The sequence below is a fragment of the Phaethon aethereus genome, assembly GCF_964289735.1.
Source record: "Phaethon aethereus genome assembly, chromosome: 7".
Classification (NCBI taxonomy): Eukaryota; Metazoa; Chordata; class Aves; order Phaethontiformes; family Phaethontidae; genus Phaethon; species Phaethon aethereus.
This window is the reverse complement of record NC_138583.1, coordinates 33,127,955-33,145,069: the sequence shown is the minus strand read 5'-3', so window position 1 is coordinate 33,145,069 and position 17,115 is coordinate 33,127,955. Positions and strand designations below refer to the sequence as shown.

General features: G+C 39.1%; 1 protein-coding gene across 1 annotated transcript in view; it reads left to right on the top strand.

The window, feature by feature from the left end:
* Window positions 1-6,912, top strand: part of GFRA1 (GDNF family receptor alpha 1) — a 147,747-nt gene extending 140,835 nt beyond the window's left edge. The window contains exons 8-9 of the mRNA XM_082002537.1: window positions 4,406-4,462; window positions 6,525-6,912. Coding sequence (XP_081858663.1) covers window positions 4,406-4,462; window positions 6,525-6,686 — 219 coding nt within the window. The 3' untranslated portion in view covers window positions 6,687-6,912. The remainder of the gene's footprint in view (window positions 1-4,405; window positions 4,463-6,524) is intronic.
* The last annotated feature ends 10,203 nt before the right edge of the window (window positions 6,913-17,115 follow it).

Here is a 17,115-nt window from a genome sequence, read left to right as displayed (position 1 = left end):
CTGTAGTGGATATATAAAAATCCTGCTGGATGACAAGCCATAAATAATGTGTGTACTGACTCGTGGTGAGATACCGCTACGGTGTTTAATGCATTTATTAACCATGTAGTGCTGTGATTTGTAGAAGCTGGATGCATAATTGCAAGATAGCATTTCTGGGAATAAATCCAGGGCTGTATCGTCTGCAAAGGATGGAGGTAGAGGGGTTTGGGGGACGGGAAGCAGAGAGTTACTCGGTTAGGGAGGACCTTGAGGTGGTTATTAGGTGCGGGACAAGAGAAGGCTAGGTTAGGGTGTGTCTGTGATGGAACTCATCTCGGAGGCATTGGGATTAGAAGGAAACATGAAGGTCCAGAGAGTACTCTGGAGGGGGAGCCTCTCTGTAAGCAATATTTCTTTTGCCTTTGAGGAAACCACTAGCTCCTCTGCCAGTCTTGATTCTCCTCTGTTTCTAGGAAAGGAATAAGTAAAATTTTGCTTCTGATCATGAGAGTTTTTTGTTTTACGGCCATGCAGTTCATTTCTCTACCAGCCCTTGACTAACCGCAACACCATAGTTTGAATATTAAAAGCTAAATGTTGCAAAGACCAAAACAAGGCTTGTGTGACTAATGTAGAGGACACTGAAGAGCTCATCAAGAGGTGCATGAATATGATGATATCTAAATATCATCTGTTGCTTGTGCTAGCACAGTGATAAGATTCTCTGTAAAAGCAGATACTCGTGTTTACAGACTGTAAAAGCTTAAATGAGCACAAGGTTGTTGGCAGTACGGGGGCAGCTTCGTCAGAGTAGCCCACATTACCGAATTACAAGTTCCCTGTGAAGCCGGGATGAGTGTCAACCCGTCTTACATAACTTGGTGTTAGAGTCAGAGGCATGTCACAGCTGAGTGTGTAAGTCATTGGCAAATGCTATGATACCTCAGTAGAAAAGTTCTCGTATGTCTTCCAAATATTTAATCAGTTCTTTTAAGCTGCTTTTCTTTCACTTTTTTTTTCGTTATTTTTATCAGCCCAACCCTGCTTGTGTTTTGTTTAATGACAAAATTCCTATAGATCTTTTTGTCACCAGGTAAGAGCTTTATATTAAAATTAAAAAAAAAAAAGTAAGTTAGAATACAGAGTTATTAGCCATTTGTGTGTGCTATTTTACTCCCACGGAATTAGGTACTTATAGCACTTATACCTTCTTGCCTGTTTCTTGGGCATGTAGGAGACCCGAGATGGGGATTGGCAGTGAATCTTTGGTATCTTGCATAACGAACAGCTCTCATTTCCCAAATTTGCTGATGGTATACGTAGTCTCTGTCAGAATTGTCTGCAGCTGTACATGATGGGAACACATTTCTATTATTTATTTATTTAGGATAATGGAAGGAGTTGTAAATATCTGATGGCTGAGGATACCCCTCATAGTTTAAATGCATGTCTCCTAGTCTGGTTGTATTTCCACCAAGGCTCTCAGCATAACCTCCAAGCCCTGATTTTTTACCTCTGATAAGGTGTTCGTTCACTGAAGGACAAACACAGCAGTTCTGCTACATGTGTACTGCTACACGTAGAGTCCTTTCTGGCCGAGAGTAGGGCAAGAAGAATTTTCCCCTTAGGTTGTAATTACAGGACGTACACTCTCTTCAACATGTAGGTGGGTTTTTTTCCCCAATACTTGTGATTTAGTCATGCACTGTTGTATTATAGTAGTGCAGCCTATGCCAGCATTTCCATTATAACCTGTTTTTACAGGTTTATAACTCAGCAGTAAAAATGTACTCTTCCAATTTGAAACTTAGCATATTATGTCTCATCTCATCCTCAGAATGATAGTTTTTTCTTTCCCTCTGCCATCCCACCCCAAAAAGAGGTTGTGTTTTTGCTGAATTTTAAATGGAAGATGTTCTATTTTCTGTTTTGATAGGAGAAAAGCCTGCTTGTTTATTAAAATTACTTTTCAGTTTTAAGATAGGAGGACTTTATAATAGAGGATGCATGTGAATAAGTGTTGCTGATGTTAGAATGCCTACATTAAGTATATGGGTGCAGAGAAGTATTATCTTCCAAATGAAAGCTAGGGAATATTGATCAAAATGATTGAAAAGCTTTTTTAATGTTGATTTTGTTTCTTGCTGTTGATTTTACCCTTAAAATAGTGTCCTCAAAGGTAAATAGGTTTTAGCTGTTGCACTCTATTGTTTATCAGGCTGAATGAAGTAAAGGAAGACTGCATATAGACAAAATAAAGATTTTTTTCCTCTTATTTGAGAAACACAGTACAGAAGGAACACAAATTCTGACTTTTGTATTGAGACCAACTACTACAAGAGTAGACTTGTAGTTAGCACTGTGTTATGAATCCAAAGCAGGTGTAAGCAGCAAAGCACAATGTTTCCAATAGACAGATACTTGTGTGGACTCGGAAATTTAGGACTGAATGACAGACTAAGAAATACGAGGCTTATATAATCCTCACAGTTTACATTGTCAAGATCTGACCCTCTGAACCTGGGGCCTCCTCTGAAGCCTCTCATTCCAATTCAATGTAGTGTGGGCGTTTAGGATAGAAGGAAATCAGGATTGAAAACCAGTTTCTCCTTTATCCATCTCATTGGAGCCAACCATTTAGGAATTGAAATCTACCCAGTTGCCATTAAAAGAAGTTTCCCAACCTCTGTGAATATCACCAACACTGCAAACACAGCAGGGAGGCTTCACCGTGGTGCTTCTTCTTGTAGTGAGTTTACTTCCCGGCATTTCTTTTTCCATTTAGATAGTTAAATTTATGCTTACCGTAACCGCTTTAATGGTACTAATTAGAAGAAAGGATATGTAAAAGATTTCGTGGAGGGTGTTTATTAATGAATTGAGCTATTATTTTGTCATATATTTGAAAACTATCAACATATATACAGCATGCATTCTTACTATATCTAAGCTGTCTTTTTCTTAATTCCCGGCTGTTTTAGTTCTTCAGTTGTCTCTAATATATCTATTTATAAATATAAAAGTATCATGAAAAGCAGGGAATGTGCTTCCTAATGAGAAGTTCAGTTCCTTCATTTGGATTCTAAAATCAGTAATTAGGTCAAAGAATATTTTACATCCATAGGCAGCACCAGTGGCGCTCAGGTATAAAATAAAATAACTGTATGTGGAACTGAATTTTTTGAGAATATCAAATGAGAATGCTCAGCAGTTCCTCGCACCAGCTTTAGTCCAGTCCATCTCTGCCACAACCAGGGGGATTCTGCAGTGTAAAATGAATGCAATACAGTAAGATTCGGATCCTCATTTTTTGCAGAAAATAAATTGCAAGTCCAACAAAACTTCCAGGAGGTATCAGACATGCTCAGTGCAGTCAGTTTTGGTGTGTAAATCCAAGTCTTCTGTTATAAGACTTGATTGTACATAATTGGTAGCTCCCGTAAAAGAGTACTGTTTATGTTTCTGGAATATACAAAGAAATAAATTATATTGAGAATGACCGAAGTACTTAAATCAACCACAACACCATTTATTGAAAGTATCTTCAGCATCGTGGGCATTGCATTTGCTATTACAGAAAAGCAGAAATCTCCCAGCCCAGTCATGTTCACTTGAGCAATGGAAATGTTAAACACCTTACGGTGCTAGACGGAGTACACACTATTGCTTTCATTTGGTATGATGCTGCCGCCAGAAATGTTTCTTACTGGAGTCAGTGTGGAGAGCACACAGGAATAGCAACAGATGGATGCTCATTGCAAGATGGCTGAAGATATAACAGACTCATTTTTTAGTCTTTGATCACCTAAAATATTCCTGCATTTAATAATATTCCATGTATAATAATCGGTGAAGGCAGTGTAAACAAACAGCTCAATTTGAATTACAGGTATATATTTTAAAAGACATTAAATGTTCTTTCTAGAAGAGGCTCTGGCAACCATGCAACATATTAAAATTATATTTATATTTTCATAATAATACATGGAGAAATTGAAGAATCATTAAGGATAAAATACTCCTGTGTTGTATATTTTCCTAAAACTGAGGCATATGATAGATTTTTTGTTAATATGAAGTGGTATTATGGTAATTAACCGTCCTATTTCATTTCTTCTCATGAACATCCAGCACCATTTTTTAAGGGGCCACAGGACATAACACGTTCTCTGCAGCTGATGGCACTCATCATTGTAATTACTAAGTACCCTTAGCTGACTGTTTGAAGTTTTGCTGTAAATTCAAATCAGAATGTGAATGTTATTGGAAAACATGCAGTTACATTTGGAGAGTTTATTTGCTAATCATGTACAAATGACTGTCAAAATTATAGGAGTATGACAACCCGTGCAGATTTATCTAATTGTTTTGTGCTGCTTTATATATAAATTGTACAGGGAATAAATTTTGCGTTTGTTCATAGGCACAGAAGAAGCGGAAATCCAATGAATCTGCAGATACGGAGCTCTGTCTTAATGAGGTAGGAGTGTGGGTCCCGTATATTTCCCAGCACAAGTGTCTCCCCATAATATAAAACATTCGAAGTCTGTCAACATTATAATGGGTTTACTTCACATTAAAGTCTTGTTAGTGTTGTTGTGTTTGGATACCATAATGTATTAAAGAATGATCTTACTTGGAAATCTGGAGCCGGGCTCAAAGTGGCCTCTGCTGACTTTATATGTTAATAGCTATGTAGTACACATGTTTAGGCAGATCCCATGGTAATTACCATTGCACCTAGCAAATATAGTTAGATAATAATCTGCAGGAACAAAAGATGATGTGGCTTTTAACAAATACACAGAAACATACTGGACATTATTCTGTGGCTAACAAAAACAGCCAAGTTAGGGCATGAGATGATGTTCACATCAGGAGATGTGAAGCTCCTACATCAGGACACAGATTGACAGCCCCAAGAGACATGAACCTTCCAAAGCTCTTTGAGTAGTCTGCTCAGCCTGACCTCCAAGACCCCCTTTCAGACGTAAACATTACATCAGTTTCCATCTCTGTCACTCCGTACCCTTTGTACTGAGTCTCTCAGGAAGCTTAATAATTAGTGATATACATAAATTAATTTTTACAATGTGGAAGCCTATAGCCTAGGCATTGGAGCAAGCCCAACTGTAGTGGCGTAAGCCACCACGTCGATGTGACCATATCTTTCAGGTTCTTCTTCACCGGTCCAAATTTGCACAGTTCTTCTAAACAATGACAATTCCATAGCCCATTACTAATTCTTTAGATTCTATTGAGAATTTTCTGTAGATACTAGAATGAAGCCTAATAACATATTGAGGGAACAATGCAGTAATGTTAACAGGTCTGCTGACATCTTGTGTTTGCGAAAAGACCTTTCACAAGAAGGCCCTGGTAAGTCTAGCTTGGCATAAGAACTGCTGGTCCATCTTATCCCATGCTCTGGGACTGCCTTGTGACAGTTTCCAAAAAGTAGATGCCCATGGCTGAGTATAAGAAAGCATACTGTGGTAATTCCCCCAATGCCTCTACTACCTCCAGCAGTTTACATCTTCAGGCCTTCCAGTTAGCCAGTCCTAGCAGGTGATAGCAAAGTATTCACTGTCACAAGGGAACGGCATGGAGATTTATCCATGAGTGCCTCCCTGGCTCTGTAGACAGTCACTCCTGTGGAAACTGCTGCGCTGTTCTCGTTCTTTGTATCTACCTGTCTGGGTACTTCTAGCTTGTATCTTGGCCCATTGCCTCTCCAGGGCAGGGGAGGCTTGTCCCCTCTGTAGGGTCTGACCAACTTTGCATGGAGTAGGTTGGACTTAGGTTGGACTTAGAGGTCCCTTCTAGTCAAAATTGTTCTGATTCTGTGATTATACAGAATCAAAACAATTGTTTTGTTTTGTTTTGTTTTGTTTTAAATGAGGATGATAAGCAATGAGAAATACTCCCATGGCACATCCTCCTTAAATGGCTCACTATAATCTCCCAATCTGTACTTGCATATGCATACTGTTTAATTACTGGTAGCAAGGAGGACAAGGAATGTAAATAATACAGCAATTAAGGGAAAAAATGAGTGAGAAAGATAATTTTTCATATGCTAGAAACCTCTGCTTTTTCTGATCCCATGGATTAGATTTTATCTATTGTTATCCGGAAGTAACTTGTTATCAGACAAAGTTGTACTGTTGACCGTGAAAAAGTTGCAGTTTCTCTGCGGGTCCTGCATTTGCTTTTTAAAATAAACTGGCATGGTAAACACAGTTTGCTAAAAAAATTGCCGTGCTTCACAAAGGTAGGTTTACACATGGAACCACTGGTAAAGTAGGGATTTTTTAATACTTTCTTCTTTTTTTGTTTTTTAATTTAAACTTAACTTTAAAATACTGTAATTTTTATATCTGGTTTTATGCCTTTTGTATCTTTGGATCTGTGACAGTGATATATAGGTAACAGTGGAGGGTGGGACACAAACAAACAAAAGATGAATTTCACGATGTCGATTTAGGTATTTTACGATGACAATGTGTAATGGTGACCAAGGAAAGTATTGTGTCTTACAGAATGCTATTGGGAAAGACAACACAGCAGGAGTCTCCACCAGTCACATATCTTCGGAGAATTCACTCGCTCTTCCTAGAAGCTTCTATCTAAGCACACCACTCGCTCTGATGACACTCGCATTCTCACTTTGTTTGTTCCTAAGCTCATCAGTCGTCTTGTAGCTGCATTACAAAAGGACATGTAAAAAAAAAAAAAAAAAATCTGTTTCCTGTCCTCTGTTGTTTATCTGGAATTCCAGGTCTGGGAGCTAAGCTGAGGCACTCCTGCTAGAACAGTTTCAGTCAGCTGGAATTTTTTTTTCTCTCTCTAAAAAAGCTTCTTGTGATATTTAGAGGCTTTGTGAAATACTTGGTGCAGTGCTACATTCCAAACCCAAACGGCTTTTGGGCATGCAGTGTTTTAAAGAGACAGAGTGTAAATTTGCCTGTAAAGGGACATGGTTGGATTATTTTAATAATTATTTTGATTCTGGCTTTTACCTGAGAAGGAGGATGGCAGTTTTCTTAAGATCCTGTTTATCGCAGTGAATGGTTTTGGTTTTCAAATTGATTGAACTTCAGACTATCAAGGATGCCAGGCTTTTGTCTAACGGTGAATGTTCTCCCAGAGAGTGGACTCTATGAAACTTCTTCATTTGATAAATTGCTACTGATGTTAAACTCTTTCAGTGTATTAGCATTTTCCTCTTTAAATGTTTATGTCCTGTAGGTGATTCTGCGTTCCCTGCTGAGAAGCCATTATAATTCACGTACAGGTGTAATGTATGTCTTTCAGTTAAATTCTCATGAAGATAGACTGTGGCATAGAACTTTCTAACAGTACATTTATCTTTTAATTATAATCATCTAGCCTTAACAAGGGTGAAGATTCTTTAATTAACAAGAAGCAGCCATTGTGAAAGCTTGATAAAAATATATTCCTTTAAATTTGAGGATAAGCAGTAGAAACAAATTTTGCTACAGGGTTTCAGCTGTACAGTGTATGGTCTTCTATGCTTCCACTGTGATAATATAGTCAAGTTATTATGCTGTTTGTTTAATAAAAATGACATAAAATTTACTTGCTCTACTAAAACAGCATTATCTGTTTATACATAGCTAATAATGTCAGCTCAAAAAAGTTACAGGAACTTCATGCCTTACTTCTCTTAACACGACTTTGTAGAGGGAAAAGAGGTAGTAGGTTATCATTTAAACTGTGTTTTATTCCTCAGATTGCCAAAATCAACACAAACGCATGGTTGACCCAATTACAAGGCAGCATCATGCATGCTCACCCCTGTGACAGGCTTTTCTCACCCTGGCAGTTCCTACTGCAGACCTTGGCATTGCTGACATGGTGTTGGAACTGTTTGAAAGACCAGTTCCATAAATTGTGTTACTAGTTCGGATGGCAACGTTGCCAGCATCCATGATTTGATCGCTTTGGTTTTCATTCAGTGAGACTGACAGCCTGTGCTGGCTCACGATGATTTTCTGTGGTATCTAGAAGGAATTCTTTAAAGCTTTAAATGTCATCAAATTGGCAGCATTTCTCCTAAGGGCTGTGTCTATACCTTACTGTGATGGCTTGTTGACTGTTACAAGCAGTTACGTCTAAATGATCAACGGTAATCAGTTTTTGTTTCCATTGAAAGTAGAAGATAACTTTGCCAAGCAAGGAGTTCATCGTGTTGAATTCACAGATTTACATTGAGACTTACACAATTATGCCCAAGCCTGCTCTGAAATGTCCAGATCAGTTATTTGCAGTACAACTATAAAGTACAAATTACTGTTTTATAAACCGTAATGAAGCTTGCGAGTGTGCAAAATACACATCTTCCTAAGAGATTATTAAACCGATTGACAAATTCATCTTTTGAGCTTTTTCTTAGCTAATAATAAACACACTCATAAATTCTGAAATTCACTTTTACTCTTGATTATGGTCAAATAATATTGGTTTCAAAGCACTGCGTATGTGATAGAATCCTAGGATACTCTGTGCCACAGAACATAACAAATTAGACAATATTACTCTTCAATTCTGTACTGATAAGAAACTGCAAATTACTTTCAAAGGCATCAGAGCTGCTTTCGAAGAAGAAATATATAGCACATCATTATCAGCAAAGCCCATGCGGTTCCTGTTGCTCTTCTTGTAGCAGCTAATCAAATTTTTGAAAACTAGTGGCAACAGAAAGACTACGAGATTCATGATTTAAAAAAATAAATTAAATTATTTTGTGTCAAAAGGAGTTGTAATATAACCTATTGAAATGCTAATGAACATAGCATTACAATTCAAAAGTCTGACATTATCCAATTAAAAATATTTTCAAAATAAGTTCATAAACATTACAATTATTAAATCCATCTTTGATCCACAAAGCTCTCTTTAAAATAATATTTGTATTCAGCATGTTAGACATTTTAAGCACTATCAGGAATTTTAATAATCTCCCAGTATAGTACATACTTTTTTAAGATTTTTTACATTTTGTTTGATTACAGTATCTCCATTACATTTAATACCGATTATTAGAGCTTTGACACTGTGTGATCCAGAATAAAAGCTATTGATCACTTATACTGTAAACAACACCTAATTAGGTTTTGATTACAAAAGAAATTGCTAGTTATCTGAGTCAATGAGAGTTACCTTTGGAAATACAGTTATGTATGTAGTAGGGCAAGTAATGGCATTTTATACAGCTAGCCCTGTTACCACAAACAAAACAGAGCACTCAGGCTTTTTTTCCTGTGTAAATTAAAAGCATACTGAATTCTTAATTAAAAAAATAAATTGCTTGTTAAACAGGCAAGAGGAAAGAGAACCCTAAGAGTCTGACACTTAATGAGGTTTTTACAGACATCACCATGCAAATATTGGAGGATTTTTAGAAGTTGGATATGGTGTGGATGATGTCAATTTAGCATGGTGACCTTGTCAGTGCAGTCATTTGCTACAGTACTGAAGTATGCAAATTGTTTATTTTTTTTCCCCTTTCAGTCACTAAAATGCCATGTGTTGGGTGCTCAATGAACAAGCTCAGGCTGGGCTTTAGATATTCCTTTAATGGATTAATTTTATCACCATGACAATAGTATAGGAGCTCTCCAAATACAGGGTGTACATACAGTTGACCTAGTGTTGAAATTGGAAATTTAACCAATTCAGTTGTTTGTGAATTAAATCATGGGCTACCATAAACATATACAAATCATCTTTTTCATTTAACATGATGGAACAGGCATTGTCATTGGTATTATTAGGAGTGCGTATACTCTGCCATGTCAAACCAGCTGATTATTGTGTTTATGTTTCTTCTTAAAAGGAGTACACGCAAAGATAAAATTCAGACTGAATTGAAATATATGGCTACGGTTTTGCACTATTTAACGTAGATATTCATTCCATCGAATGAAAGAGGCACTGAAGATGAACCTTTCAGATATTAGTAAAAATAATAGCAATGGAGGCTTTCCCCTGGCCCAGTGCAGGCAGTGACATCCACCGACGGGCAGCAGTCCTACAGGAGTGTCTGCGCAGTGATTTGGTCAGTAACCAGGAGTGCAGCCCTCGTTTCATTTATTCCTCTCTCAGAGATCACAGCTGCTTCAAGAGAACGGGGAGGGAGGTACTGAGCACTGAGCAGGAGCCATCCCTCTGTCTTCACTGGGGCACTGGCTACTTCCCATTGAACAGCTTCATTCCCACTGTGTCATTAGGAAGAATTAGGAGGAACAGGAATTCTTAATAATTTCAAAGCATTGCATGGACAGACTCTGTCTGGAGACCTATTCCCAGACTTTTTTTTAAATGAAATTATGTCCCTCTAAGACCCAACATTGTGAATATGAGGCTATTCACAATTTGAGGGATGTTGCAGTTTGAATCAGTACATTCAACATGAAAATATATACGTTTGCTAAGCCTGTGCAATTAGGCTGGAGATGAAGAAAACAGAGAAGGAATCACCTTGAAATCTCAATCTAATTTTAATTTGTGATTGTTGGCTTAACCAAGATGATATTTCCGTGGAGGAGAGATGGTGACAAACCAGTGAAGGAGAAGAGCAAAACTCAGAACAGCTCCCTGAAGGGAGATAAATTTTACGTATGTCAGGTGACAGGAGTATCTCATACTTAGCACAGGGACTCATTGAAATAAAAGAGCTGGATTCTACTAGGAACAGCCGCTCCTTCAGAGCAAGCAGTAGAAGATTGAAGAATGAGCAGTTATTTGTACAGCAATTATAACTTTCTTTTATAAAATGCAATTGTTTGTCGTCAGCATAAAGGTGGATCTACCTCACTGAAAAATACACATTCACTGACAGGACTTCAGCATTAACACTATTCTGGGCTAAAGAGGCCTCCAAGGTTGTTTTATGCCCGTAAGGTTAGTCAGATTCTACCTGATGTCCCTGACATCAAATAGAAATATATTTGCTTCTGATGAACTTGGCAGAGAAATTAATCCAGTGACTTGTTAAATATTTCTCATCTTTAAATATTTGCTTTTTCTTACCAGCTCAGTTCCTCCTATGACATTTCAATTATCGGCTATTTCAGCTTCCTCTCTAACTTCAGAAGGTCATTTTCTCCATACTCTACAGTAATCCACTTTATAGATTCACCTCAGTGTCATTTTGTTGTGGGTTTTTTTTTTTTAATTACACCCTTTGCTTCTGAAAAAAAAAAATGTAATCAGGAATATGTCTCTATTGAGCAACCAACAAGTTTCTATTTTATCTATTTAGCACTGCTTTGACTAGAACAACTAATACATGATGTTGCTATTACCCAGATGGAATTTAAAATTTAGTTTAGTACTGAAAAAGCATTAAAAAGTTTTAAACGTCACAATCTTTTAGAAATATTTAAATATTTCTAATGTATTTTCCAGTTGGAATTTCAGTCAAATAGATGAAGTCTCACTAAATAGTATTTTTTTTCAAGAGTAAGAAGTTTCATTAGGAAATTTTGATGGGTCCATTTTTAAGATAAATCAGGGAGGGTGGTGAATTCCCATTTTTAACTCGATATCATCTTGACTTTCATACACCCTTGTTCCATGTTCTCTTCATCTGAGTGTGTTTGCCTCCAGGGGATGGTTATGCCTAATAGATACATATTACATAGGGCCACCTCAATAATCAGAAGCCAAGTCCTGCAACTCCTACTTAGATGCTCCATTCCTTTTATCATTCATGAAGGCGAGAGCAACAAATTCAAGCTATGGCCTAAAGATTATCTGAAGTTTAAAATAGCACAGAATCAACCAATTTCTCGGTAGCATTTCTTATCAATATAGATGGTGGTATTATAAATTGGTACCATCTAGACGACTCGCTAAGGTTCTCTGAGCACATTTAACCTTTACCTTTGCCAGGTGCCAACAGCTGAACTTTGCTATGCATATGCTTAGAGCTAATTGCTGCCTGGATTACAGCAGCCAAACCTCATCCCACTTCAGCAAGGGTTCCCCTTCACCCATTTTGCCCTGCTTTTAGTGATTCCAACACACTTTAATTCTTTTGCGCTACTTTTTCATCTGTCAGAAGAAGAATTTCCTAGAATCAAGGAGAAAAAGAGTCATGGATTTAAGGGCAATTTTTTTCAAATACCTGAAATTTGGCCTCCTGACAAAATACCACAACAATTGTCATGTTTATGGACTTCTATCTTCCAAAGCCCAGCACCTTCCATCCTTCTGAAACTGAGCAGGAGTTCTGGGCATTCAGCTTCCAGTAAATGAGGCCATGTTTGTTTTCAGGCTTCTTCAAGCCACTCATTCTATGAATTGATGTTATGGAGAAACATATGTAATTAGAGGTGGTGTCGGTGTCGTGGCATTATGTTACTCCCCATGTTGGCCAGCTCACGTCAAGCAGTTTTCCAGCATTGGTACCAATGACGCGAAGTTCCTCATGGCTCCTTCAGCTGGACATTGCTTGACGGTAGAAGATGACATTCGAAGTCCTGCTATTGTAAGTGCAAGGATGTTATGCCTTTTATTGTTTTTTTCTTGTCTGAAATATAGTCCTCACTCCACCCTCTTCTGAGTTTGTTTTCTTGATCTACTTGGAAGCACCAAAAAGCTGAAAATGGTTGGCTGATGCCACCCAGTTCTTGGTATCAGTCTCAGTAACCTAAGTCCATCTCAGATCAGTAATCTCAGTCCATATTTACTGACCACAGAATCATTAAGGTTGGAAAAGACCTTTAAGATCATCAAGTCCAACCATCAACCCAACACCACCATGCCACAACATCAACCCAACACCACCACCAGTTGCATAAAAGCAGTACCACAGTGGGCACTAACAGGCAGCAGCATTCTTCTGGGTGACCACAGATGCCCTGGTAACATGAGGCATCTTAGCACTAGGTGGTCTGTACTGTACCTAGCGTTTGTGTCTGCTTCATCACCCATGCCTGTAGCCAGGTGACCAAACTTAGACCTCATTAATAAACCTTTTCAGAGCTTCAAGCTGACAAGTACATCATGCCAGGCTTGCCAGGTCCAACTCTTTAGCTAGCCTGCAAAGAATAAGTTGATTTTGACCACTGCACTTGTCCTTGGGTGAAAGCGTAAAAGGTAAAAATCTAAACCCCATAGATTTACTGAACCACAGGGAGATGTAAACTCCTTCAAGCACAGAAGCCCCCAAATCTGCTGAAACTCTGGAGTAATTTTACAAATAAAATTCAAACATCATGGTCCTCTCCTGATAATGCTTATCGAATAGGATATATATGGCAGAAGGAAACTTCTGTCAAAACCAGAAGAAAGCCTGAAGATGCAAAAATTACTGTTTAGGGAACCACCATTTATTTTAGCAGGAGATGCTGCAGAGAGCACACTGCTGAGAAATAGAAATGTGTGTCCCAATAGGTAGAAAACAGAGAAATCATACTTTTTTTTTAAATTGACTTCATGAATTGGCCCATGGAAGCTGTTCACCCTTTTGAGAGGTGAGGCAATTCTCTTAGGAGTACACTAACCAAAAATGTGGCTGATGGGAGCACAGTGTCTCTTTCCCACATCCCCAAACCTGATTATCGGTAATGACACCCTCTGCACGCTTTGGGGTGGGGCAAGGAATTTAACTCTTAAGTGCAAGTTCATTCAGGGAGAGTGTTTGTAAGATTGTTGGAGGTGGAAGAAAGCCCCACAGTGGATTGCATCTGGCAGTCGGGAGTGCGCAACCCGGACTGAGCCGAGTCAGACCCTGCTTGTACAGAAAAGTAAGTAAGTGGAGGTAAAAATGGAAAGCAAAAAAATATGGTCTTGAATTTTACATTTCCTCCTCTCTGGGAGGGTCACAGTGGAAGTGGGGCATAAACCCAACCTCTGCCTCTTCCCAGTACCCTCCATTGTTTCTGGATAAGAAAAAAACATATCCAAAAGGCAGGTAGTGGAAGAAATTGCTTCAAAGCGCTGTAATAAGTAGGAAACCTGACTGATGGCAATTTCCAATCTCCGTGTTCTCCCCTCCCCCAAAATTACTGCTACCGAGTTTGCTTCACAGGGTGTGTGTGATGTTTTGTGTAGCGTTACCTGGTGCTGAGATGATTAGCTGTGATTAGCACCGCTCATGCTGGGAAGGTGTATGTGTCTTTCACCTGAGGATATGTCTAAATTTGCACTTTTTGAGTAAAGTGCAAGTTGACAAGAGCTGCAGCAAAGAGGAAATAGCAGAGGAAGGCTTGGGTAAAAGTAATTTTTATTAGGTCACAATGATAAAGGGATTAATTGAGGGTAGACAGAAAGGGTGCTGATAAAGGCAACTGGTAGCATTTGGACCCAAGACGACTGGCATTCACTGTGAACTGAGGATATCCAATGTTAGTGTTTTCCTGCCTTTTTTTTTTTTTTTCTCTCTCTTTTTCCAAAACTATCTGTCTAGAACATGCTTCCATTTTCTGGAGGAAATTCTTACGCAAATAGTTACCTTCTTGTGTAAAGTCTATGCTGTTCTATGGATCTCTGTACATCTCACTGCAGGTTATTATGTGTCAGGTCTTCAGTCATAATGGCTGGTAATTTGCTGTAAAAAAATGAAAACACTGTTTACTTGTTGACTGACTTAGCCATTGCTCTGAGGACATTGCTCTTTGGACCGTCCGCACTTTGGAAGTCAATTCATGATGTTTGGCATTTTCTGTTAGCATAATCCTCCTGCATTAGTATTGTACATATCCAGAAAGCAATCCCTCTCAATAAAACATTATTCTCTTTTTTTATTAAAAAGCATGTTTTTGTGAGAAAGATTTCCTGGTTATTTGTTTTGATTTATGCAAAAGAAAGGAAGCTCAACTGGCAAAAAAAAACCCAAAAAAAGAGAACAAGCTTATTAAAAGTTGATCTCATTGTTCCCTGTTGTTTTACAGTCCACTATGATCGAAGAAAATACGAAATAAAGCTTTTTGCTTTAAATATCCGCGGATTTGCTTGCTCCCTAGTCTTTTTGTGTTAGTGAATGTGGCCTGCAAAATTACAATGAGCAGGGAATATCAGATGGAAATGATGGAAAGACGGGCACAAGAGTGGCCAGCTGCCTCTATTCATACTTGTTCACTCTCTGGCACGCAAAGACGCCTCCACCCATCCCACCCCCTCGTCCTGCCAGGCCAGAAAGAAAGGGCTCACTCCTATTTTCACAGAATGGGAGCAAAAGAGCTGCAAAGGCTTCAAAGACAAAAGGGTCTGTGGGGGGAATATTTTAGGAAATGCAGAGTGTGCTGGAAGAGGCGCGGGAAGGTGGACAAACAAGCTGTCATGATGCACTTGCTCATGTTGATGACTAGAAACCAGGAAAATTATTTCAGCATTTACTTATATTAAAACTGAGGCTTAACAAATTAAGTTAAGTCTTAACAAATTATTATGGGCAAAGAGCAATCACACCTGCCCATGAAAAAACTGCTGCACAGCAAAGGGCAGGCCAGAGCCTCCTTCCATTTTAAGGCCGGACGGTTTCAACTGTTGCCTCGGAGAGGGAAAGCAAGGGTTGGAGGCAGGATGCAAGAAGGAAAGATGGGAGTGGTAGAAATGCACGTAATACAAGAGGAAGGGGCTGCCCTTTTAGGGCTGAAAATACTTTCCCAACTAACGCAGCAGCAGATCACCATTCTACATGCTCACCATCATGTTTTGGCAGTTCCAGAAGGTGCTGGAGTTGATGGGATGATGCGAGCAGGAGATCTTTAGCTGTCTTGGCATCATTTGCCGCTCAGATGATCTGTGGTTTTGGATGTGGGAGGGAAGGCAGCGGATGAGGATGCTTGGATTTAGGAGTCACTCTGCTGCTATTACCATCTTGTGCATAAAGTCCTGCAGATACTTCAGCTCCCGCAGTGCCACCTCCCAGGTGTTTAACCAAAGCACAGATTTGGGGAATGTGATGCACAAAAGCAATCAAAAGTTTTGACAGTGTGAGCTAGCATTGGGCTTTGCCTCCTTCTCTATGCTGCCACGGCACCAGCACCGTGAAAGAGGAGAACAGGGAGGAAGGGACAGCAGTGAAGCCTCCCGTTCAAGACTCAGAGCTCCATGACAAACTCACTGAGCAGCAGCCTCTCCGGGGACAGCTGAAACCAAGCTGTGTTCAACACCACTAAGCAGCCAGCTATGCATGACCAGATGGGTTCTTTTGTGTGTGTCGTCTGTGGGTTTGATTTTTAGGTTTTGTTTTGTTGATTTTTTTTGAATTTAATTGTTGCTATTCACACATAGGCTCCCTTTGACAATTTCCCTCTGGGTTGAGAGATACTGGCAACAGGGCTAACTGGACAAAGGCCAACTGGGTAAGTTAGTACCAGGGTCTCCCCAGAGGGTGCACAAACATAAGCCATTTTGTGCCACATTGCCCTTCTTCCACATGTGTATATTATACCATTAATAAAGAACGATGCCTCATGGCATCAACCTTTTGTTGTGACAGAGAGGACCAGTGTCCTCATGAAGAAATTGCATTCTCTCTCCGCTGTCCTGGATACTACGTGTTAAACAACCAACCTCCATCACACCCAGCAATTTGTCTGACTTTCATCAGACGTTTCTGTAGGAATGTTAGTAAGGGCTAGTGATGCCCAGCTAAGTAGGGTTATCTACTTTTAATAACATTTATAGAATCATTTCAGTTAAATGGGTTGAGTTATGCAGAGACATTTTAAATGACACCCTGGTATGCAGATGAAGAAAGCTGTTCCAAGCAGGCATATGATGGACATATTAGAGGGGGAAAATTGGCCAACTGGGAGTTTTCTTAGAGATGCGGTTCCAGTGTGCCATTGAACTGGTAGAGGGTCTCAGCTGTCTAGGACATGGATTTTGAAAGGTGGTCTTAAACATTTTCCAAGCATGCTCTCCAATCCACTCTGTCCAAGCAATTGTCCAGCCCCGAAACTTGCACAGCTCCTGTGTGTTGGCAACAAAAACTGTCTGTGTTATTGTCTGCTTCATACTGAATTCTGTTTTACATTCAGAGGCAGGGGTATGATTTCCTGAAACAATTTTTTGGTAACAATAAACTCAATTGTTTTGGTGATACGCATGTCTTTTTTGGCCCCGACTACAAATTACACCCTCTATATT